Below are 22,365 nucleotides of genomic sequence, written 5' to 3' on the forward strand. Positions count from 1 at the left end.
GCGGGAGATGCTTGAGAGCAGTCTTGGCTCCTTCAATCAGCGTCTCGTCGATTGCGCTCTCAAGGAATTTCATCGAGTTGTGCGACTCCCAGAAGTAGTTACTTGCGTACGATACTTTTACCGGATTTCCTTCACGTCAAGTAAACTCGACAGGGAGAGAGCAAAGCAAAAGTCCATGCCTATGTGTGCTGAAATCACCATGAATCCTTCTGAAACAGTGGAATTTAGTCAGCGCTGAACGGAAGGTTAAACATCGGATTTATCTTTGGTGTGTTTTGAAAAGAATTAACAAAGGTTGAATTGATTCAAAAGAAAATGAACCCTTGAATAAATAAAACTCGAGTATTGCGAATCTTGGTGAAATGGGTAGCATCAAATTTGCGTAGTATTTTATTTGTAAACCCGAACGAAAAGCAAGTGTAGCGAGGTTATCGGTCGAGTGCCCGAAAATTACTGATTGTTTGAGCCTTTTTTCGGTTAGGGATGAATTTCTAGAATTATTTTCTTAATATAATTAACACTTTGAGCTCTCAATTTAACATATGATTCTGCACTCTTCGTAACATTCTCTCTTCTTTCTCTTTTCAATAATGAAGACAAGTAAGGTCAGAAATATTCAGCAGTTTTATTTAGATGGACTATGTTATTGACGAAAGCCTGAAATGGCAGATTGTGCTATCATATCTCTTAGTTTGTGCTCTTCTCGGCCTGATCCTCCAAATTCGCGAAACGAATCGAATTAAATCGGAGGTAAGTTTCTCAAATTGTATACTTAAAGTCATATATTTGTCAAGTATGAAATATACCAATTCGAGATGCATAAGCGATTTATGAGCATGCATTGGCTATTTATGAGACAAATCAAAAGACATATCGGCATGTATCGAAAGAAGATCACTGACAGAGAGGTAACAGCGATGTAACGAATACAATAATTTATTATTATCAGTTCTCAGTATCGATATTTTCTCAAAGATAAAACTATAATTTGATTTAAATTCGATTTTGTACTTGAACAAGCGGAAAAATAAAGAGCTTCCGCGAAGCGTTGATGGTTCAATCTTTCTTTGCTTAGCTGCTTGCTAAGTTACAGTTAACTTCTGATTTGTGTTCCTGTAAAAGCGATTGAACATAAACTCTGCAACTTGTACATTTTAAGCAGGAAATATCATTAATTTAGCTTTTGGCCGCAGCTGTTACCTTTGTGCGGCTTTTTTTATTCTCTCGCTGGTTTCAACTGTGTTCAATTTTCATAATTTATATTCTTTTTTTCGCTGCCGCCGTTGAATTGAAATTGAAAATTTGAATAGTCAATTCACGCCAAATGAAAAATGGAAATGTCAGTTTGTCGACACTGTATTCTAAGAAACGACTTCCTCTCTGTTTTGCTTTACCTTCATTAATTTTACCGAATAATATCTTCTGAATTACCGAACTAATTAAATTAAAGTTCGACGATTATTTTTTGGTAAAATCGAAAGCAAAGCGAAGCAAATTCTCCAAGCCTCGCTTTCTGGCGAGTTCGCTAAGCGAATCCAGATCCCTACTTTATTCATGGATTTTTAAAAATTTTAAAGATTAATTACATAAGGTTCTGGTTAAAACTGTATTGAATTTAGGAGAAGGATGAAACCGATGATGAGTTCTTTGAGCCAGAATGGATGCCGGAAGAAGCTAAGGCCATCGAGAACGAAGAGAAAAAGGAGGAAAAGATGGAGACCACCAAAGAGAAGTACACCGAGCTTGAAGAGCTCAGCAAGACCGAGCCCATCTGGACGCGAAATCCTAACAATATCTCCAACGAGGAGTACGCCGAGTTCTACAAGTCCCTCACCAACGACAGGGAAGACCACCTCGCCGTCAAGCACTTCTCCGTCGAAGATCAGCTCGAGTTCCGAGCCGTTCTCTTCCTGCCCAAGCGAGCTCCCTTCGATCCCTTCTCGATCAAGCTCTACGTTCGACAAGTCTTTATCATGGACAACTGCGAGGAAATCATCCCCGAGTACCTTAATTTCGTCAAGGGTGTTGTCGACTCGGAAGATCTTCCTTTGAACATCTCTCGAGAGAATCTCCATCAGTCCAAAATCTTCAAGGTCATCCGAAAGAACCTCGTCAAGAAGTGCATCGAACTCTTCGAGGAACTCGCCGAGGACAAAGACAGCTACAAAATCTTCTACGAGCAGTTCGGTCGAAACATCAAGCTTGGCATCCACGAGGATTCCAACAACCGAACCAAGATCGCCAAGCTCCTCCGATGGAAATCATCCTTCGATGGCGGCGAGGAGCTCACCAACCTCACAGACTACGTCAGCCGAATGAAAGATGGTCAGAAAGATATCTACTTCATCACTGGCGAGTCTGTCGATATTGTCAAGAAATCCGCCTTTGTCGAGCGTGTGACAAAGCGAGGCTTCGAGGTTCTCTACCTGTGTGAGCCGAACGACGAGTACTGCGTCCAGCAACTCCAAGAATTCGACGGCAAGAACATCGTCTCCGTCACCAACGAGGCTCTTGAGCTCCCCGAGGATGAAGAGGAGAAGAAAAAGTTCGAGGAGACCAAGGTAATAATAATAAAGTTATAATCGCTATCCACTGTAGTCTACTTTCTTGGACTGTCTACGAGTGATAGATACATATTCTTTAGATCTTACTTACTTGGACTGTATTTTAAGAATTTTTTTAGGACACCGTGAAAACTCCTCAACGACCCACATTCCATAAAGTTAAAAAACGGCTCATAAAAAAAACTCCTGATAACGTTCCGAACGAGAAGAAGAAACCGATAAAACATTTTATTCGAAAGAAATCAACGATGCGAGAATCACGATCAGAAACGACCTCGACATCAACAGAGCCAGGTATTATTTATTACTCATTATTTAGGCGGGCAATGACATTTAAAATTTTAAATAAGAAAATTTATGTTTCGCGAGTAAAAAATTGAGAAACTCACTAAAGATTCAGGAGACACGATCATCAAGCCAAAGCGTCTTCGACGAGGGGGCTCCTCGAGAACGAGTGGCCGGGATAGTGGATCTCGCCCAGTTTCGCCGGTTAAATTCGTCGGTGCAAAGCGGATTTCCAAGAAGAAAAACAGCAGCAGTACTTTGAAAAATGAGAACAGAAGGAAAAAATCAACCAGTCAACATCGATTCCACAAAGTCTCTTCTGACGAGGACGACTTCATTATTCTCAAAGCTGATGAGTATTTTAGTCAGCCTTCGAAAGAGTCAGTCGCTGCTTCGTCACAATCGCCATCTTCGCCTTCGCCAAGTCCTATTTCAGTTTTTCCATCAACCAGCAATTCTGAAAACATACCAAGCACGAGCACGAGCAATGACGAGTCGCAGTCGAAAAAGAGAGGGTCAAGAAGAGCTCGGAAAACAACTCGGTCAGCTTCTTGTTCCAATATTCCTTTTGCAATCACACAGGGAAGCGAGATCCCCCTTCCGAAGCCTATCAAAACTACGAAAAAATCAACTTCTCATTTGCGCGAATCACGGTCAGAGACAACCTCGACATCAACAGAGCCAGCTGCCCCAACGAATCAACCAGAAAACGCACCTCGGGTCGTGAGAACTAACGTCATCCGAAACTACGACAGTTCAGACGAGTCCCTGAATGAGGTGAGTTTAACAGCGAACACTAAAACAGGTCCGAAGTGGGCGAAGTGGGCGATTTTCGCGAGTCTTTGTTTTCTCATTAGTTTTGGACGAAACAAAAGTCTTTGATATCTTTATTTTTTTAAACTCTGCTAATTTGTTTTTTACTTCTCTGAAAATAATATAAACTTTCATTCCATCAATTCGATTGCTTTGTTTGGCTCATTTGATTCCGTCGCGCCATTCAATAATTTTGTTATTCAATTCAAGTGGACAGTAAACTGATGGTATATTTTGGCATTCTTCGATATTGTTTATTATATCAAATGTACAAAGCGGGCAAAGAAATTAAATTTTATTTTATCGTGCTCAGAAGTCGTAATTCATCCTTTGTTAGTTCTTCACGAATTTCAACAAATTTCTACTAAACTAAAGTTGATTTTCATTCTTCGAAACTCTTTCCTGGAGAAACGTCGATACTTGGTCCTCTCGACTGGATCGAGCTGACAGCGACTCGTAGGACTTCTTTGATTTCTTCTTTTTCGCGCAGTTGTCTTTCTTTTTCGCGTTTGATTTCGTTCTAAAGTTGAAGTCAACAATCGAATTTCCAAGCTGACGTCAAAAAAGGGAGCGATCTTTGTCCTTTTATGAGGTCAGAAAAAGATTTTCACTGTGGCAGTTTCTGAGATCGTTGTCGACAAACTTATCACACCCTGAACTTGGCAGGAAAAGCTTTCGCCATGTGATTTATCCAAAAAGACAAAAACAGCTTTTGAGCAATATTCACTGAGCAATAAAAAGACACTTCTTATCAACACCTATTTCCGTAAAATACAACTTGGCGAAAGCCTAACTGTCGATAACTTAGAAGCATTTTCAACTCTGTGCTCTTTTTGAACTTTTTAATAGAAAGTACCTGATGCCTCGTTTTCAACTGTTCTTGTTTCATCTTCGCTTGCTGCAGCTCTTTGTGAAGACGCATATTCTCATCGAGCAATCGTTGATTCTCTTTCTCTAAGTCGCGTATTCTTGAGTCTGTTGCGCCTTCTGTGTCACATCTGAACGGAAAAATTTACGATTTGAAGACATGGAGGAGAACTTAACTTCCGAAATCTCGACTAGAGCTAGTTGTCGAGCCTCGGCGGGAGTCATTATAACTGCTACTCGGAGATAAATTTTTTAATCGAAAAGTTGAAGTTTTTCTTAATTTTGCAGCTAATTTCATTGTCTTTAATTTATTGGGACTTCATTTTTTATCTGTTCCTAGTCGAGTTAGCATTGTCGTCTCTGATTCTGGAAGTTAATTCTCGCAATTCAGCTAAACGAGCTGTCCAGTTTCTGCTCATGGATAGTGCTCCTGATAAATGAGCCGTGTGATCTGTCTTTTAAAAAGTAAACTTTTTCTGTGCGTTTTTGAGTAATTTGCGCTGGGCGACCCCGATCTGGCGCAAATGCCCCCCGCCGTGGACTGATTACCTTTGGCCACTCCTATGCTTTTGCAAGGTGACATCTTTATTCGCATTTTCGCGGCTGCTTAGACTTTTTGGGGTTAACATTGATGATGCTCTTTCATAGTTGTAGATATCAAGAGTCACGGTTTTCTTAGAAATTTTCAATTTCAAAAGAAAGTTCTGTTGCGAAATTATCAAAGTTGCGATCACTACTTTCAATTTTCGCCATTCAAATGAACTCATAAACAACCGTTACAAAACTGAATATTTGATAACATCAGTGTCATTTTTTAACCGTTCCTGCAAGGTATTCCAGAGTTGTTTTCTTTCAGACTTGCAATGACTCTTGTGGCAGCTGGCGAGTTCAAATAGCTATCCTTGACTCGCGCAATCACGGGCGTCCCAGCTGGAGAGCCAGTTTCGGAGCCAGAATCCAGCTCTACAAATTGCATCAAGTCCCTGTATATCATAAAGCAATTAACACTATTTTTAAAACAAGAGGTGGTTTTGGCTCGCCTGACCTAACATTTTAACTCTTAATAAATCAGCGCGCAATTTTCATATTCGCAAATTTATTTCACTTACCCATAATTGACACATCGTTGTGGCTCAGATAGGACTGAGTATTTGAAGCCTCATCAGCAATGTCTATTTGCTGAAATCTCATTGCCAACCGGCCATATTTTGATCTTCAAGCGGATATTTTTCATTTTAGAGTTCATAACAAATTTCTAAGAATTTCCAAGAAATTTCATATTGAAAAAAATTGAATATCCTTTGCTTGTATTTCTACTCATTTTCGCCCTGCTCATCTTTTTTTTCTCTTACTTTTTGGTGCTCCTCAGATATTTAATTTTTTTTTTGAAAAAAGCTGCTCAGCAATGCATCTCTCCGCAGGGCCCACTGTTTGCTTTTCAAATCAAACCGAAACATTTTTATATGATTAAAATCAGACTCTTTGCTCGCGCCTTCATAACACTGGGCAGGCAAAAACCGTTTCCTCTGGTAAGTTATTCTTCCTTGATTGCAAATGATAAAAGAAAAAGTATTCAATAGTAGTTTTTGTTTTATTTAGAACTGAAGACTTGAGATGTATAAATTGTGGTACTTTTTCGATATTTGCCAATAAACAGCATAGAACACGAGAAAATTTGGACTTTGAAAATTTGCATTTTTTTATAAAGCGCATCACAATGTAATGAAAGAATAAATAAAGAAGTAACAGCTCCTCTTGAGAAGTTGAAGCTAATTCAAAAAGGTTAAAGATAAAGGTACATTTTCGAGGGCTTTTCCGCTGCTCTGTCGGTTGTTTTTTGATGAGCGACAGGAGGGATTAGAAAAGAGAGAGAGAAAGGGTCGTTTCGGCGAGAGAAAATCTCGCTTTAAATATCATCAACTTTGGAGGAAGGATCAAAGTCTCTGCTTAAAAATATGGTGCGGGAGAGAAAGAGGGAGAAGAAATGTCAGTGTGGATTTGCCCTAATTCGCCGATGAAAGGTCAGAAAACGAAGATAGAGGTACCAGAAGTGTTGCTAACAGCCTTCACATGAGCCCGCATTTGGCGGCTGTTGTCTCTTGGAAAGTTTGTGATTGCCTCTCGCGCAAGAAAAAAAAGGGGCTAAACCTTGATGAATCCTTTGTAACATATAAGAAAAGATAAACAGGCTGGCAAGACCTAGGAAATAGAAAAATAAATTTGGCAATGACCAGGGAAAAGTAACGGACGGTTAACAAAAATAATTGTAAAGATAGGATGATTGTTTAAAAACGGCCAAAACCAGTTGGTTTTTTTCAGAGGCTGGTCACGAGACGGGTTCACCCAAAAGTTCATTGAAAGGAAGGATCATCTGATCACTGGTAGACGTTGGAAATATTGAGCGGCGCCATTAAGGGTTGATTCGACATGAGCGACAGTTGCTGCGACTAAAAGAAAAGATGGCTTCGTATTCCTTCATTTTTTAGAGTACCTGAGCGATATAGTTTTGAATATCATTCGTGCTCATTGTTTGATAATTAAGACCGTTTCTGCTGGCGTCCGTTCCAGAGGAATTGGCCCCGACGGCGTTGGTCAGCGCTGCCGCCGCCGGGTTGTAGTGGATGGCGCCGTAGTTGCCAAAAACTAAAGAAAAGAGGATGAAAAGTGGAACTTGGAGAAGCAAGTGGCGTACGTGGTAGATTGGTGAATTGATAGGACATCTGGCTGGATAGCATCGGGTTCAAGTAAACCCCGGGCAAGCCTAAATTGAATAAATTAAGTGGCGCTTTCAAGCACGTAATTGAAGGGAGAAATCTCTCCTCCCTTCAACCAAGAAACGATAGAAACACTACGCTAAGTGAGACTACTAACCAAAGTGAGCAGGTTGGCTACCTTGTACTAAAAAGGCCTGATTTGCCATTCTCTTTTGTGACTGGTTGGGCATCATCACATCCTTAGGCTGTGCCTTTTTGCACTCGACCTGCAAGAAGCAACTGGTTAATCCTTCCTTTTCAAAGCTTCCCTAACTCAACCGGCAGCAGCTTTTTTTAAGATTTACAATAAAAGAGGCGATTGCTATTTTTGGAAGCCCCGAAATTTCATCCATCAAATGGAGGAAGCTTCCTTTTCATGAATTTTTACGAAGTGGAAAATCGAAAAATTATGATCTCTAATTAGAGCGCAAAAACTCGAGATCTCACCAAGGATTTTTGATCACGTGGTTTTTGAATTATCATTGCTTCTGATTAACTTTTGATACAATCATTATTAGGGCCGATAGCTTGCCGCCCGTAGGGTCAAGCAGACAGCCCGCTTGGACCAAAATTTTAAACTGGACCCGGGAAACGATTGCGGGCAAGAAAATGTTGATAGCGGCAAGTTTTTACCAAAAGATCTCCTTTGAATTATTTGAAAGACGTTCTTTTTTGCCCCTAAAATGTTGGTAAAAACTTCTGTCATGAGCTTAAATTGTTGATTCGGGATGAAATGGGGATAATTTCAAAGTCTTGATTTATAAGGAGACAACAATTAAGAGCACATGACTGATTTTTTAGCATCATTCTAGGACATGAAATTTTTCCTACAATTTAGGGGAGATCTTTTGGTAAAGAAACGTCTATTCACCGTAAGCAGGCAATATTTTTTTTTCAAAAAGAACCAGTCATAAATATAAATAATCTAGCTAGAGTGAAAAAACAACGTCTACGTAATTAAAATGATCAGCAAGCAAGATCAGACGGTCATCGTCGCGATCATTTGCCAAAATCAATTATTCTGTGAGCGCCACTAAGTGTGCTACCGGCTGGTAATAAAGCTACAGTAAGATAGGAGTAGTATACATACAGTTTTGTTGTTGATTTCGTGGTAGTGGATCTCCACTACGTTTTCAACAGCGTCCTCACTGTCAAAAGTGACGAAACCGAAGCCTCGGTGGCGATTTGTCTGCCGGTCGAACATAAGCATCGCTTCTTCCACCTACAATCAAGTGTTACAGTCAGTTTTTGCCCGAAAATTCTCTTCAAAAGAGACTCCTAAACATTGTAGACTAGAAATCGGTGTAAGTTAGGGTTGGGTTAGGGTTAGTATGAAAATTTAAAATTTGAGCCCAAAAAGATCGATTTTTTGGATTTATTTGGTGCTCAGAAAATTGACAATCTTGGGCCAAAGTTTCAGTGCTGAACTGCGAATTTTAATTTCAATGTCTGGTCGACAATTTACGCGAGGGCTTTCAGTATTAATAGAATGTAGTCCCTACCTTTCCGTATTTCGAGAAGTAAGCGGTCAGGTCCGCCTGAACAGTAGAAGCAGATAATCCACCGACGAAAATTTTCTTTGTTCGTGTCACCATCTGAAAAATTTTTCAATACACGAAAACGAAAACGAAAGAAGAAAGATCGTACATGCACCAAAAAATAGAGCCGTAAGGATGCACCAAGTGGCAGTAAAATTGTGTAAAATAGAAATTCTGTTTATTCAAAGTGATTTATAACGAATTCGCTGCTTCAAAATCGCAGAAAAAAAACGGGTGCTCGAAAAAAAAACGATAAATCGGCCTGCTGTTTCAAATTTGGACGAGATGGAACATGCCCCGGACGAGGACTTATGGGCTAATCCGGCCTTGCTTATTTGATCCAAGACAGGCGAGAGAGAGGTTTGATCAAGGAAAGAGGTACTACACATAAAAAGCGGGGTTACGTGGCCCATGTATGCCAGTATAAAAAGCGTTTATAGTCCTGGGATTTTTTTCGCGCTGCGAAAATCAAATTCCAACAAAAAGGAACTTGCATTATTTTCAAAAAGAAAACGCCGAGACAATGAAAATTTCGGGTCCTATTGAAAGTTGAAGTTGGTCATAGCAATTAACTCCTGAAATGGAGGCTATTTACGGCTTTCCCGTGCGTAAAATCGCCCAAAAAAAAAAGTTTCAAGACAACAAAAGCGATACAAGCAGTGTAAGCTACAATTCACAAACGAGGTTCAATTCAGGTCGAGTCAGGAAATCTATGATAAGTGGGCTCAATTATCAATTTACCTGCTTTTCGGAGCTGTCGTACATGATGAGGAGTTAGTCTCTTTTACTCGCGAATTAGTGAACAAAAAAGTTGACTTTTTGGATTTTTTTTGAGAGGTTTTGTTTTTTCCGAGAATTCTCTTTCTAAGAGTGAAAATGTCAAAATGACTATGAAGAAGGAAAATGTCGATAGAAGATGTGAGAGCGCAGTAAGAGCGGTGGCAAGAGCCGTGGCAATCAGCGCGCTCAATGGCGCCTCGCGAAAAGAGAAAAAAATGCTCACATCTCCACCAGTTAGGGGGGCAGCCATAAATTATCCGACGACTTTTGTCGGACACGTTATCATTACACTGCTAATGTAAAGCCCGCATCCAACATGACACACATCCGCCTTTGAGAAAGTAGTTTCTTGCTTACCTTTGGCGTGCACTTCTTCGGGAAGGCGACTTTCGGGTCGATCTGAAACAATATGTTACAGTAGTAGAAATGACTGTAGTTTTTGTTAATCACAAATGCTAAGTTTTGAATAAGTGGCCAAAAAAAGTATTGACATTGAAAATAAGTGTGCTCTAAGCGAGCCAAACTCGCAACAGTTTAGGCTGAAATTCCAATTTTCGGATATTAATTTTGGAAAAATCTTCTTTAGTAAGTAAAACCTTGCGTGGATCCTTCTGACTAGCAATTTATGCAACCCTACTTTGATCAAGTTCTTGGGAATCAAAGCTCAACGATGGCGCAGCAAGGACTACCTCCGGAAAAATGGACTCAAAAATGACTAGAGATTAACCATCTGAAATCGTAGGAAAAATGAGGATTAAATTAACGACCCTTATTCATCAGTTATGTTCTAACTGTTATAATAAGCTGCATCAGTGCAAATGCAATTTATTGCTTACCATTTTTTCGTCGATTTCATGTCTTCCTACCGCTAGAACGGCCTCAATAGCAGCGGGATCGGCAAAAGTGACGAATCCAAAGCCCCTGAAAAGAAAATGAGTAAATCGAGAACGGATTTCGGGATTCTGCAAACAGCTACTGTAGCCGTCATAAACTGCAGAAGGCAGTTGCGCGAAATGCAATTACAAGAGGGACCGGCGCCCAATTCTTGCAATAAAGGGCGATGTCTCGCATGATCAAACTCCAGGGCTGTGACAGTTTAATTTTTTACACAACTCCCAGCAGCCTTCATTAACCTCGTAAAAACCACCCTCAACAGGAGAGAAGAGGGGCAACAATAGAATTTTTAGGCGCAACTGTAACAATAGCGAAAAATCGCAGTCTGCGATTTCTGAAGATTAATTATTTGCTGCGAAAAAGAAAAGAAGACGAGATTCACTTACCGTGACCGTTTTGTGTTGGGATCCTTTTTTGAGAAGTTTCGAAAGCTGCAATGTCAGAGGGCAATAAAATGCAGAGCATAGTAATTGCCATCTTTCAAAGCCAATTACAATTTGTAAAAGCGAAAGTAACAATACCAGCTCTTGTAAAATTAAGCATTCTAGCGCGGGAATAATAGAATAAAGAAATGAAACTCTTCCTTCATGACCATCGCTTCTTTGAGCTCGCCAAACTTGGAAAAGTATTCTTTTAGACTTTCTAAATGATTGCGTCCATGTTAATCGACAAAGGTCATTGCATTCGACATTTACCGGTTGTAGTTTGCCATGAGAGTCCGCCGATAAACATTTTCCTAAATAAAAGAAATAAGAGTAAACAACAGAGGATCAAAATCTAGTCGAGTTTGTTTGGTGCGCTTGTCGCGCTTTTTCGGAAATAATTATCTCCGACTTCGGCTCCGAGTTGCATCAACAACGAAAAAGAGATTGCCAATTTCGATAGATTTAGAAATAGAAGGAAACAAATAATAATTTCCGCCTTCTTTTGAGATTTGAGATTGCCTTATTCTCTGGCCCAAATCGTTGATCAGCTCTTTTCCCTGCAAATTTTGAAGCTTATTTGTGTTAAAACCTTTTTCGTTTGCCCGGAAAATGGAGCTATTTGCATCTCAAATTCTCGCAGGGAAAAACGATCCAAAAGCCAACCTGTTTTTAAATGGTATGGAAATCAGGATTCCGATTCCGGCTGAGCAATGAGCGGTATTTGAGCGTGAGCGAGCGGAAGGATGTATTTAACTCTGCGGCTTGCGCGGCTTAAATTTATTTTCAACTCGAAGCCGCAAGCGGCCATTCGAGTTTTGTTTATCGCTCCGCTCGCTCAAGCTCAAACATCGCTCATCGCTCAGCCGAAATCAGAGCCTTGATTCAATTACCATAAGTTATGGTCCATAACTAATTAATTTTAGAAAATTCATATTTTATATCAGACAATAAAAGATCGCGAAATGACTGTTTATTTAAAAGAAAGCCACTACAAAAGCCCAATTCACTCGTTCCGGTACTTTTGCTCAGAGACAATGAGCAGCCAGCTTTTCTGGAAATATCAGAAACAAACAGTTTCTTTGTTTCGCTGAAGCAGCCTCCTCGTGACCCTTGTACGTATCGAATTTGATGAGCTAATAATTACAGAACTATGGTTCGTTCGGCAGAAAAATTGAAAATTTTCAATTGGAGCGAAATAAGCGAGATTACCACAAGCACTAGTTCCTTGTTTGTGGCGCTACTTGAAGAGTCTAAGACAATGGCTCACCGACAGGTGCAGCGTTTTCGAAGTTCGAAAATTATTCACACGTTTTTTTTTCGACTAACAAAAAAGTACTTGCCCCTTTCTTTCTCGCTTACCCAGGTTCGTGGTCGGAGTCTGTCGAGTCCGTCGACTGTACCTCGACATTCTCCAGTTCCAAGTTATCAGTACAGTTGACGGAAGAATTTCCTAAGACGAGAGCAGAACAGCCCAGCTGATCTGGTTCTGCTTTGAAGGTTTTTGAAGCTGGCCCGTTTTCATCGTCGAAAATGATTCCCATTTCGGAAGTTTGGCTTGTCGGAGAGTCAAGAGTCCTCGTTGATTTCACTTCAGCTCTGTTTCTTTTCCCCTCGCTTTTCTCTCTGATTTAGACTCTAAGAAGCAGCAGAAGATTCTTGATTTTCCGGAGATTTTCTTGGAAGTGATGGTCTTTGCTCGTTTTCTTCTTTTTCTAATGCTGCGTTTGGGGCCGAGTGCGTCGTTCTCGGCCCAGTTGAATGGCCTCTCCTCGTGCTTTGTTATCTTTTGTGCGAGAAGGCTTCACAAAAGAGTCCGAAAATTTTTCAGCTTTAAGATTTTTGTCTTATTTAGGTTAATGCAGCTCAAGGGTTAAACTTTCTTTGCTAACTGGCGGGATCAGCCATCTATTGCAAAATGCGCGGCGCAGCAGGGGACAGAAGATGTATCTTCTTTCTTGTTTTTGCCGAAGTTAAGGTGATTACCCCTCCTATCGCTGCTCTACTTAGGAAAAACACGTACTAATGCACACGGCACGCGGCTTTGATTCTTTCTGTTTTGATCGTCCCTTTTTTTTCTCGATTAGAAATTTGATCGAATTCGGTGAGATAGATACATGTAGACACTGACAATGGACAGTGTGTGCTTGTGTGTGCCGAATACTTAAGGCCCCTCGTAATATAACGGAAGCAAATATTGAGATCGACGTGATTTTGGACACTTTTTTTTAACGATTATTAGCAAATTTGAATGCTTGTTAAATCGATAAGCTATAGTAGTCGCCCATTTCTGGAGGATAAAAATTTTGAATTAGGACTGGGTCCGCTTGTAAGAAAGATACCTCCTACTGTAGTGATTACAGTAGCTTTTGTTCACAATAGTATTGCTAGTCTCTAACAGATTCATGCTCTTACTCGCGCTGAATAAATGAATTCGGACTCTTTTCTTGCTCATTTGCTCTTTCATGATCTTTTTGTTGATAATTTCATCGTATATTTTTTCAGAGTGCGTGTATTTTTTTTTTATTTATTTGCGTGCGAATAATTTCGCGTGAATAAATCTGCAGCGCGGTGTAAATGTATTTGAAGTGGGCGGTCTAGAGCTTGTCCGATTGTCCGATTTTAGCAAGAGCTTTTCGTTCTCCCCGCTCGGGGCAAAAGTACACGCACAGGAGACACGGACGGGATAAACTCGGGGATGAGCTGCATTCCGCACTGTAGTTCAGCGCAGTTTTAAAAATGCCCCGACCGAATTAGAGCCGATTATCTGGCGCGGAAGATAGAATGGAGTTTGGATGTTGCAATCGATCTGCCTTCCTGCTGGCTAATAAGTTGGACGTTTCTTAAAGAACCTGATTTAATCCGTTGATTTTTCAAAAAAGACGTTTGTGCTGAAGATAGTAATGATCTCGATTTACTTAGATGTCACTTGAAAATGCGAAAATTTCCCACAATGTCATCAAAATTGAACACAAAGTGGAGGGACTTGTAGCTTGCTTTTCCCCAAAATTTTATTCTTTATTTAGATCATCATCGAGGAATGAGAAATCATGACTGGTGTACACAAATGAAGTGGTTATTATGATTTACAGAGTAAATATTCCGCGGAATGTAAATTTGCTTGGAGAGCGATAAACTGGTTCATCTTACATTCGCGTAGATTAAAAAATTCTTGAGAAAAATGACACAAGGAGCTTGAAGAATCAATAAGAACTAGAATGGAGACTCATCAGGGAGAGCTACTTTATGGAACCAGTGGAAAATTCGGTAAATAGAAATCCTTTTTCGCGCTCGTTTGTTTTACCAATAAACTAAGATATTGACAATTGCTATCTAGGAAAGTATTTAAAAGTCCGCGGCGATGATCCGGCAGAGGCTTTTTGGAACGTGGCAATTAGCTCTTGGGAGCTAAAAAAGCCAAAAATGATCATTTCCGTTGTCGGTTCTGGCGCGAGTTTGAAACTGAGTCCCGTCATTCGCGAGAAATTCGGCCGCGGTCTAATCAATGCTATCCTTTCTTCGAACGCCTGGGTTTTAACTTGCGGAACGAATGTCGGAATCGCGAAAGAAGTTGGCAACGCCATCGCTAAATACGCACTCGGCTGCGCCGACGACATCAACTTGATTGGCTTCGTCGGTTGGAACACGCTCAGCGAGTTCAATCGCACTGGAATGGAACAGAACCCGAACAGGCGACATCCTTACACAGCCACTGGCGACGTCAGAGCATTGGACCCACATCATCGTTTTCAATGTTTCGTCGATCACGGCGGCCTGGGAGAGCATGGGAAAGAAATGACTTACAGAACCCGCGTTGAGAATTTTCTCCGAAGCAATCCAGGCGAAGAAGTGAACATCTTCTCCGTTCCAAAGTATCAAGTGCCAACAGTGTGTGTAGTCGTACAGGGTGGATGGACCAGCTTGAAGAAGGCGTACAAAGCAGTTATGGAAGGAATTCCAGTGATTTTGCTCAAAGGATCAGGTGGCTTCAGCGACGTTATTGCTGAAGCATTGGACCTCAAAATGGACCAAATAACGCCAGCGAAGGTGATAGAACTGATGGAAGAAAACGATCTTGGCGGCAAAACAAGCGACATTACCGACATCAAAAAGTGGACACGATGGTTGCTGAGCATGCTTCAGTACAATATTATGTTTGACGGAAAACTGATAAACGTCTTTTCTTTCTCAGGCAACTCGGATAATTTCATCGATAAAGCAATTTTGAATGCTATTCTTTCGCTCGAAAAATCACTGGCGATGAAGATTTACATTTGCATGGCTTGGAATCGACCGAAAAAAGCACGAGAAATTTTGGAAGGCACTGACGAGATTGAACAACTAGCGCCCAAAGACAGACGAATTCTCTTCCGAACCTGCATTCTCATGGATAGGGTAAAGTTTATGGAGATTTTGTTCGACTTTGACATTGTCAATCGCTCGTTTTTAAACGCGATGAGGTTGGATCCAAAGTATGGTCAGATGTTGGTGCGCTTTTACCGCGAGACACCGCAGTCTGAGTCGCCCGCTTACACACTTTGGGCAAGGCATCTTCCAGGAGAACAGGTCACCATTGCAAATTTGGCGAACTTTGAAAATATCATCTTCAAAATGGATGGTTACATATCCTGTTACGACATCGACCAAATGACTTTCAAGGGAATCGAGCCATTCTATCCGATGAGGGACTTGTTCTTCTGGTCGCTGCTTATGGGTCATTTTGAAATGTCTTTTGCCCTGTTTTCTAATGTCGATCTTGGCCTCACTGCTGCCCTAGCTGGTATTAGAATTCTAAAACGGTTGGCAGAAAACTGCGACAATGAGACTTTTCTGGTGCAAATCGACGAGTACTCGAGAAAATTTGAACTGGCGGCGAAGGGAATTCTGGACAAGTGCTATGAACACTCCCGCCAGGATGTAGTGCGGCTTTTATTGAGGAAGGTGCCGCATTTCGGCGATGTGAAAATGATCGATTTGGCGATTGCTGCTGGTTCGCGCCTTATCAAAACGCATCCTGGCGTACAAATGGTTACTGCCTGCGCCTGGCAAGGTTCAATGGGATCATCAACCAACTGGTCGCGCATTCTTCTTGGACTCGTCTTCCCGCCTATTTTGCTGTGGAAAAAGTTTATTACATTCTACTATTCTGACGACGTTGTTCTGTCGGACTCGGAGAGCATGCTTTTGGTAGCAGTGGCGGCGGAATTGCACGATTTGCGCGCTCCTTCTGCGATGATGGATCAGACGCCGCAGCCAACTAGGAGTACAAGTATTCAGATGGAAAAAGTAGTAACCGACGGAGATTCAATTATGGGCGACGAGGAGGATACGAAGCGTCTTATGGAGCTGCGAGAAGAAAATGAAGACGATGACGTTTACATCGAGGACGGTCTCCCTGTGAATTTAGTCGAGCCCTCTTGGTTCATGCGCTTAGCTCTATTCTATTCCGCACCGCGAGTGATCTTTACGACGCACAATATCTCATTTGCTATTTTTCTTACTCTTTTTGCGCGTGTTCTCCTCCTTGATTTCGGGACGACGCCTTCGTGGACAGAGTGGGTTCTTTCTTTTTGGGTATTCTGCTTCGTCATCGAAGAAGTCAGACAGATCTTTGAGGCGCCTTCGATCTCCAAAAAGCAAGGTGCGTTTTTACACTATATTCGAAAGGGATTGATTGAATGGATAACTGACAGCTGGAATATCATTGATTTATTCGGCTTTGTTACATTCTACGTCGGCTTTTTCATGCGCTTCGTGACAAAGGAAGAGCTGCAAGAATGCGACGCTTACATGATCTACCAAAACGAATCAAGCTCGTGCGAAGAAATGAGCGTTGACAAGAATATGTACTGGTCGCACGGGCTGATGTGCATCAGCTTCGTGCTCTACTGTCTTCGGTTGCTGCACATTTTCACCATGAGTCACAATTTGGGCCCGAAGTTGGTCATGATCCGGAAAATGATGAAGGATATTTTTGTCCTCCTCTCTATTTTGGCCGTCTTTATCATGTGTTACGGAGTTGTTTCGCAAGCCTTGCTGTATCCTAATCACAACGATGTCCTTTTTACTTTTCGGCGAATGTTCAGGAGAGCGTATTTTCACATTTACGGAGAACTGTTCCTTGAAGAAGTCGAATTCATTCCGGATGTTTCCGAACTCGAATGTACCTACAGTCCGTCAGAAACAGCCGAAGATGGAATTCCAAGATGTCCAATTGCCGATAGCTCTGATCACATGCCACTCGTTCCAATTTTCATGGCCACTTACATGATCATTGCTAATGTTCTTCTGCTCAATCTTCTGATCGCTATGTTTGCCAAAACCTACGACAAGGTTGAAGAAGAAGCTGAAGAGGTCTCAAACTATTTACAGTACGAGCTGATCATGGAATATTACACAAAACCGCCTCTTCCAGCGCCCCTCAATTTTATTTCCATTATTCACAGAGCGATTTCAAAACGAATGCATAACGAGGACGACCAGTCTGATTCCAAGTCTCGCTCATTTTTCAACAGTGGCAGCACAAAACTTCTTGCATTGGAGAAATGGGGCACCGACAGTTATTTCAACGAGATTAAAACAGAAGAGCTGGCGCCTGTTCGCGAGTTGATTCAGAACTTGGAAGACACTGTCGATGAAAACCGAACTCAAGTCATCAATCAGTTCGAAATTGTTGGAGCCTCGCAAGACGCCTTTCAGTTTATGATGGAACAACATTTCAAGCAAATGTCGGAAACGATGCGTTGGATGACCCAAGCGATGGTTCAGAGCGACATCACTGTATCTGAGGGAGATTATGCCGGGCCTCCGCCGAATATTCAAGTAAAAATGACATTATTTTATCAAAAATTAATACTTGCTAGATTCCTCTCAATCTGAGGCAAATTTTATCAAACGATTCGAAGCATAAAAATCACAAAATGGCTCGCGCTCCTTTCTATGTTCTCCATGCGGGAGGAAAGATCCGACGCTTTCCGGTACCTGACGCTAGAGTCTCGTGGCAAACTGCTTATCCCTCTTACGATCCGGAGAAATACTCTCAACCTGACGCTTCGTCGACTAATATTGACAAGCTTACTGATGAGGAAATGGCGGATATAAGAAATCCGGTCGGCCGAACCGGTATTTCGGGAAGAGGAAGGCTTCAAACTTTCGGTGAAAATAGACAGTAAATTGAATAAGATTTTGTCAGAATTCTTCAATGATTTAGGCTGATTTTACTGGTTTGGCGATGGCTGAATGATGCAGACGGTGAAAATGTGACCACGGGTGGTCAAAATATGATTCAAGTTCTCGCCATCAGGTAGAGTAGTTTGAGAGTTTACCATTCATAAAATATATTTTGTAGAAAAACAAGATATCTCCAGTGGCAGTTGCCGAAAGTATTCGCAGATGACGAAGTTGACTTGCCCGTGCAATTCAGGTAGCATCTCTTTTGTGCTTAACAATTACTGTTGTGTAGGGCGATGTTTTACGAACAGTGTTTCGGAAGAGGAACAATGAGCGAACATGTCAGGGAAAATTTCAACTACATGTTTTCGGAATCAAACGAAGCGTACATGTGTCCACTTCATGAAGGTACTCATCTATGTCTCCCTTAGGTAACGCCTTTTAGACTACATCGACGATCATAAGAACACGGATAATGCATGGGTCCACGGCACATGTGTCGCATTTGAGCTGAACTTCGAGGTGGATTTTGATACTTCCGAGGAGATGAAAAACAACGAGCTTCTTTGCACTCTCAATGGCTCACCAGGCGGAGTAGCAAGCTGGATCACAATCACAGGTACCTGCTTACTTTCTCTCTGACAGAAAGGCGAAATTCTATTCTAGACGGGATCAAAATCTACGAGCCACACCTTCACTTGATCGAACAACTTGCTGATCGAGAGTGCGCCCATTTTGCCAGAAAAGTAGAATGACGGTCTACTATATTTAGAATAATTAAAAATCATTATTGATGCGAAAACCCTTTTCTACCTGAAATGAACAATAAAACCGACAATGTTCATCACTAGAATGTCACTAAAATCGGAAACAAAATTGTTGAATGGCGCAATAGAATCAATTGTCAATCGAGCCAATCAAAGCAACCGAATTGATGGAATGGATTCCATTCAATGGAAGTTTATTTTATTTTCAGAGAAGTAAAAAACAAATTAGCAGAGTTTATAAAAATAAAAGAAATAATTAGAAATCAAGAGTAGAAAAAGTGGGTTAAAATGTGGAAAGTTAGGATTTTGAGGCTCTTTTGACTTTTTGGTGGAAGTTGGCCATTCTGATTTGCTTCTTGAGTCGGTCTTCCTCGATGTCTCGGTAAAAGGTTGATTCGTTTTCGCGGACTATCGCTTCCTGAATATATAATATCTCAAAAGCAAATATAACTACTAATAACTTACGTGAAGTTCTTGAATTTCGCCTTCAAGTTGACTTCTCAGCGCTTTTTTGACCTTGTCAAGCTGCCGCTTACTGTCTTTTTGGCTGGCTTTGATTTGCTCCTTCTGTTCTCGCATCTCGTCAGCCAGAAGTTCGAATTGATTGCTGTAGTGTGTCTCGATCGCGTCGAGCTCTTTCTGGCGTGCTTCATCCTCTTTTGCGCGCATTTCTTTCGCATATTTTCGCAGTTCTCGAATTCGCTCCTTTTGGATACTCAATCCCTCGTTGAAGATCTCTTTCAGCATTCTCTCCTCTAAAACACCAAGAGTTGAACCTCGTTTTGCTTGTTACATAATGCTACCTTTGTGGCGATGAGAAACGAGCGTTTTCTTGAGCCCGGTTTTGTACTGCTCGAAGTATCGCTTGATTCTAGCGTTGTTTTGGCGCTTGACTTGGACCTCGCGTTTGAACTGGTTTTCTCGCTCCTTGTTCTCCTTGATTTCGCGAATTCGCTTGTCAGCTGCTTCTTCCTTCGCTTGGATATCGTCTAAATATTGATTTATAAAGAATTTTAATCAAGTTTCGTCGTACTGAGAAGAGCTTGACGCTGTTTGAGACTTGAGATTCTGTTGTTTTTCGTTCTAAGCCGCTGATCGTACTGATGCTGTTCCTTGTGCAGCAAAATCGCTTGCTGCTCTTGTTTGTCACAGAGTCGTTTAATCGTCGCCTGATCGAGTGAGACTGGAAGCTCATCAATAATTGTCTGTTAATGGATTGAAAAAGGTGGAATAGTCTTCTATGTTATCAACAAAAGGTGGCAATAGATATAGATTTCAAGTACAAAGCTATAGATCTCGGTCAGATTCAAACCATTCCTTTAACATATCTCCAGGACCAATGTTCAGTTGTGGTCTACGCACGACCTTAGTCCTCACCGGCTTTGACACTTGCTTTGCTCGTTGTTTTTGAACCCGTGGTGCCGATCTACCAGATGGTACTGGACAAGGAGCACTATTCAAATCGACCTCTTCGATTCTAATAATAGATATTATCACGAACAGAACCAGATAGAGTCTAACCTTGGGGATATTTCGGACTTCATCTGTTTGATTTTTTCTTTTTCTTTCAGCTCCAAATCAAGGAGTTGCGCTTCCAAGTCTCCAGCGTACAGTTGCTGCTTCAGTCGCTCAAGTGCTTCTTCTCGCTCGAGGACATCCCTTTTGAAGGTTTTTTCCGGACGCTCTTTTAGCTTTTTGCTGGTTCTTTTATTCGGATAGAGATCTTCCAGGTCGGTGCTCAGACAAAGATTTGCAGTTTCTTCCGAATCGGTTCGACTTAATTCGTAGATTTTCTTTTGATGCTCAAAGTCGTTTCTCGCTTGTTTTGACTTGTCGACCGTGTTCTTCAACGAGTTTAGAATTTGCGCGATAGAATCAGAGTCGTTCTTGTCCAGAGTCGGTGCTTGACCGACTCCGAGTTCTTCATGATCGGAAATAGCAAGTGAGGAATCCAACGAAACGTATTTTGCGGGAGTAACTGGAACGGGCATAGGCGGAGTTCTCTGAGCAGGAAGCGGTGAAGATGGCGCGACTTCTCTTGGTGACACCGTTGTTGTGGCATTTTGAATTTCTGGCTCAACAAGGGTCCGTTCTTCTTCCTCATTTTCTCCGTCTTTTTCAACGATGGCGCTTTCGAATCTCTCAAGCGTGTTTGCGGTTGAATCTCGTTGATGCCTGAGTTTCTGATTGGAGACGGATGTCCTTGTGTCTTTGGAGGTTTCTGTCCACTCGACATCGTTGACCGTGAGATTGTTCTGCGAGACCATTTGTGGCTTTAGTGTGCACTGATTCGACTTTGTTTCTTTGATGCGCGATTCGATTTTGCGCATGAGCGAGGGTTTTGAAGAATCCGTCTTGTGACTGCGCGATGAGTCGATTTGCTTGATAGGAATGTCGACAGAGACGATCTCGGAGCCAGAAAAGGAAGAGTTTACCACTTCAGGGAAGCGAGATCTTGGACCGTCATTTGTGGAAATATCTGGAATCGGACTGAAAATAAGGATTAGGATTGATCTCGCGATTCAAAATTAGAAATAAAGGCTGACTTTTCGATGCAACTCTCGGGGGCGCCCTGGTTTGGTGGACCAGGACGTGGTATGGGCACAAAAACTCCTGATTAATCCAGGGGATGTGCTCGAATCCCGAGCCAGACTTGGCTTTGAAGCATAACTTCAGGTCAAACTTTAAAACAAACAAACTCATGCCGGCCCTACAAGAGTTCTGTTGCGGGTCCTTGCATCGATCGATGGAGGGAACTACAACAGAACCAACAACATTGAAGCAGCTTTAGGATCGTGCCCGAAAGGTCAGCTCGCGCTGACCGTCACACGGTCACATAAAAACCCCAAATGACGATGAGCTTCACCAGCTCGGGAGGTTCTTTCGGGTCCCCAAACTAAAGGGACAAAGGGTGATTACGCAGCCTGGCCAGCTGCGGAAAATCTAGGGAGTCCCACCGCCGCCCGAAAGTTTTTTATTTTAATAACAAAGAAAAAGAAAAAACTAAGTACCTGAGCGGAAGTTCAGATTCCTCAAGCGCAAATTCGTGCGGCGTTTCTTGCAATCCAAGCGTGTTGCCACTCTCGATCTTCATCAATTCTTCCGTGTCACAGCTTTCTGTATTGTGTTCTTGTTTTTCGAGCAGCGATTGTTCGTCTTCAGAGATGTCTAAAACGCCAAGGAGAATTTCAGCGAGATTGTAGAGACTTTCGTTGTCTTTATCCATCAACGCATTGGCGGTTATGTGGTCGAGTTTGCTCCCGATTGTCTCTTCGAGAGAAGTAATGATGTAGCGAAGGCATTCATGGTGGCCTTTCCATTCTTCGTCTGGTACTACAGGTGGGTCAGAATCGTTTGTTACCGCTCGGTAAATCGCAATCAACAGCTCCGGGTTGATCTCAGCCGAGCTTTTCAAGTCAATAGCCACCTTCAATCGCACCAGAAGCAGGTTGTACATTGACACACATGACTCGAACATATTGCATCTGAAATCAATGGAATCAAGGATGAGG

The 22,365-nt window shown here is 41.7% G+C and overlaps 4 protein-coding genes across 4 annotated transcripts; 1 reads left to right on the forward strand and 3 right to left on the reverse strand.

The window, feature by feature from the left end:
- Positions 1 to 3,894: 3,894 nt before the first annotated feature.
- On the reverse strand, positions 3,895 to 5,950 carry LOC145708071 (uncharacterized). Its single transcript, XM_081785689.1, has 7 exons — positions 5,834 to 5,950; positions 5,639 to 5,742; positions 5,354 to 5,492; positions 5,079 to 5,141; positions 4,519 to 4,660; positions 4,065 to 4,182; positions 3,895 to 4,001 (listed from the first exon to the last, which is right to left on the reverse strand). Exons 1-7 carry the CDS (start codon positions 5,863 to 5,865, stop codon positions 3,958 to 3,960), a joined length of 642 nt encoding a protein of 213 aa, XP_081641815.1. The 5' UTR covers positions 5,866 to 5,950; the 3' UTR covers positions 3,895 to 3,957.
- A 161-nt stretch (positions 5,951 to 6,111) lies between these two features.
- LOC145707919 (RNA-binding protein Musashi homolog 2-like) lies at positions 6,112 to 12,782 on the reverse strand. The gene is made up of 12 exons (XM_081785508.1): positions 12,279 to 12,782; positions 11,190 to 11,230; positions 11,076 to 11,136; positions 10,881 to 10,901; positions 10,437 to 10,521; positions 9,958 to 9,999; positions 8,785 to 8,877; positions 8,373 to 8,504; positions 7,401 to 7,509; positions 7,222 to 7,290; positions 7,021 to 7,172; positions 6,112 to 6,976 (listed from the first exon to the last, which is right to left on the reverse strand). The coding sequence occupies exons 1-12, from the start codon at positions 12,458 to 12,460 to the stop codon at positions 6,905 to 6,907; spliced, it is 1,059 nt and encodes a 352-aa protein (XP_081641634.1). The 5' UTR covers positions 12,461 to 12,782; the 3' UTR covers positions 6,112 to 6,904.
- A 1,308-nt stretch (positions 12,783 to 14,090) lies between these two features.
- On the forward strand, positions 14,091 to 18,898 carry LOC145706591 (transient receptor potential cation channel subfamily M member 2-like). The gene is made up of 8 exons (XM_081784011.1): positions 14,091 to 14,183; positions 14,254 to 17,738; positions 17,780 to 18,084; positions 18,127 to 18,219; positions 18,265 to 18,339; positions 18,379 to 18,494; positions 18,532 to 18,705; positions 18,753 to 18,898. The coding sequence occupies exons 1-8, from the start codon at positions 14,135 to 14,137 to the stop codon at positions 18,839 to 18,841; spliced, it is 4,386 nt and encodes a 1,461-aa protein (XP_081640137.1). The 5' UTR covers positions 14,091 to 14,134; the 3' UTR covers positions 18,842 to 18,898.
- A 132-nt stretch (positions 18,899 to 19,030) lies between these two features.
- LOC145708241 (uncharacterized) lies at positions 19,031 to 22,362 on the reverse strand. Its single transcript, XM_081785899.1, has 7 exons — positions 21,865 to 22,362; positions 20,375 to 21,343; positions 20,171 to 20,330; positions 19,887 to 20,058; positions 19,657 to 19,842; positions 19,319 to 19,608; positions 19,031 to 19,271 (listed from the first exon to the last, which is right to left on the reverse strand). Exons 1-7 carry the CDS (start codon positions 22,329 to 22,331, stop codon positions 19,152 to 19,154), a joined length of 2,364 nt encoding a protein of 787 aa, XP_081642025.1. The 5' UTR covers positions 22,332 to 22,362; the 3' UTR covers positions 19,031 to 19,151.
- Between the last annotated feature and the right edge of the window lie 3 nt (positions 22,363 to 22,365).

Source organism: Oikopleura dioica, chromosome XSR (genome assembly GCF_907165135.1).
Source record: "Oikopleura dioica chromosome XSR, OKI2018_I68_1.0, whole genome shotgun sequence".
Classification (NCBI taxonomy): Eukaryota; Metazoa; Chordata; class Appendicularia; order Copelata; family Oikopleuridae; genus Oikopleura; species Oikopleura dioica.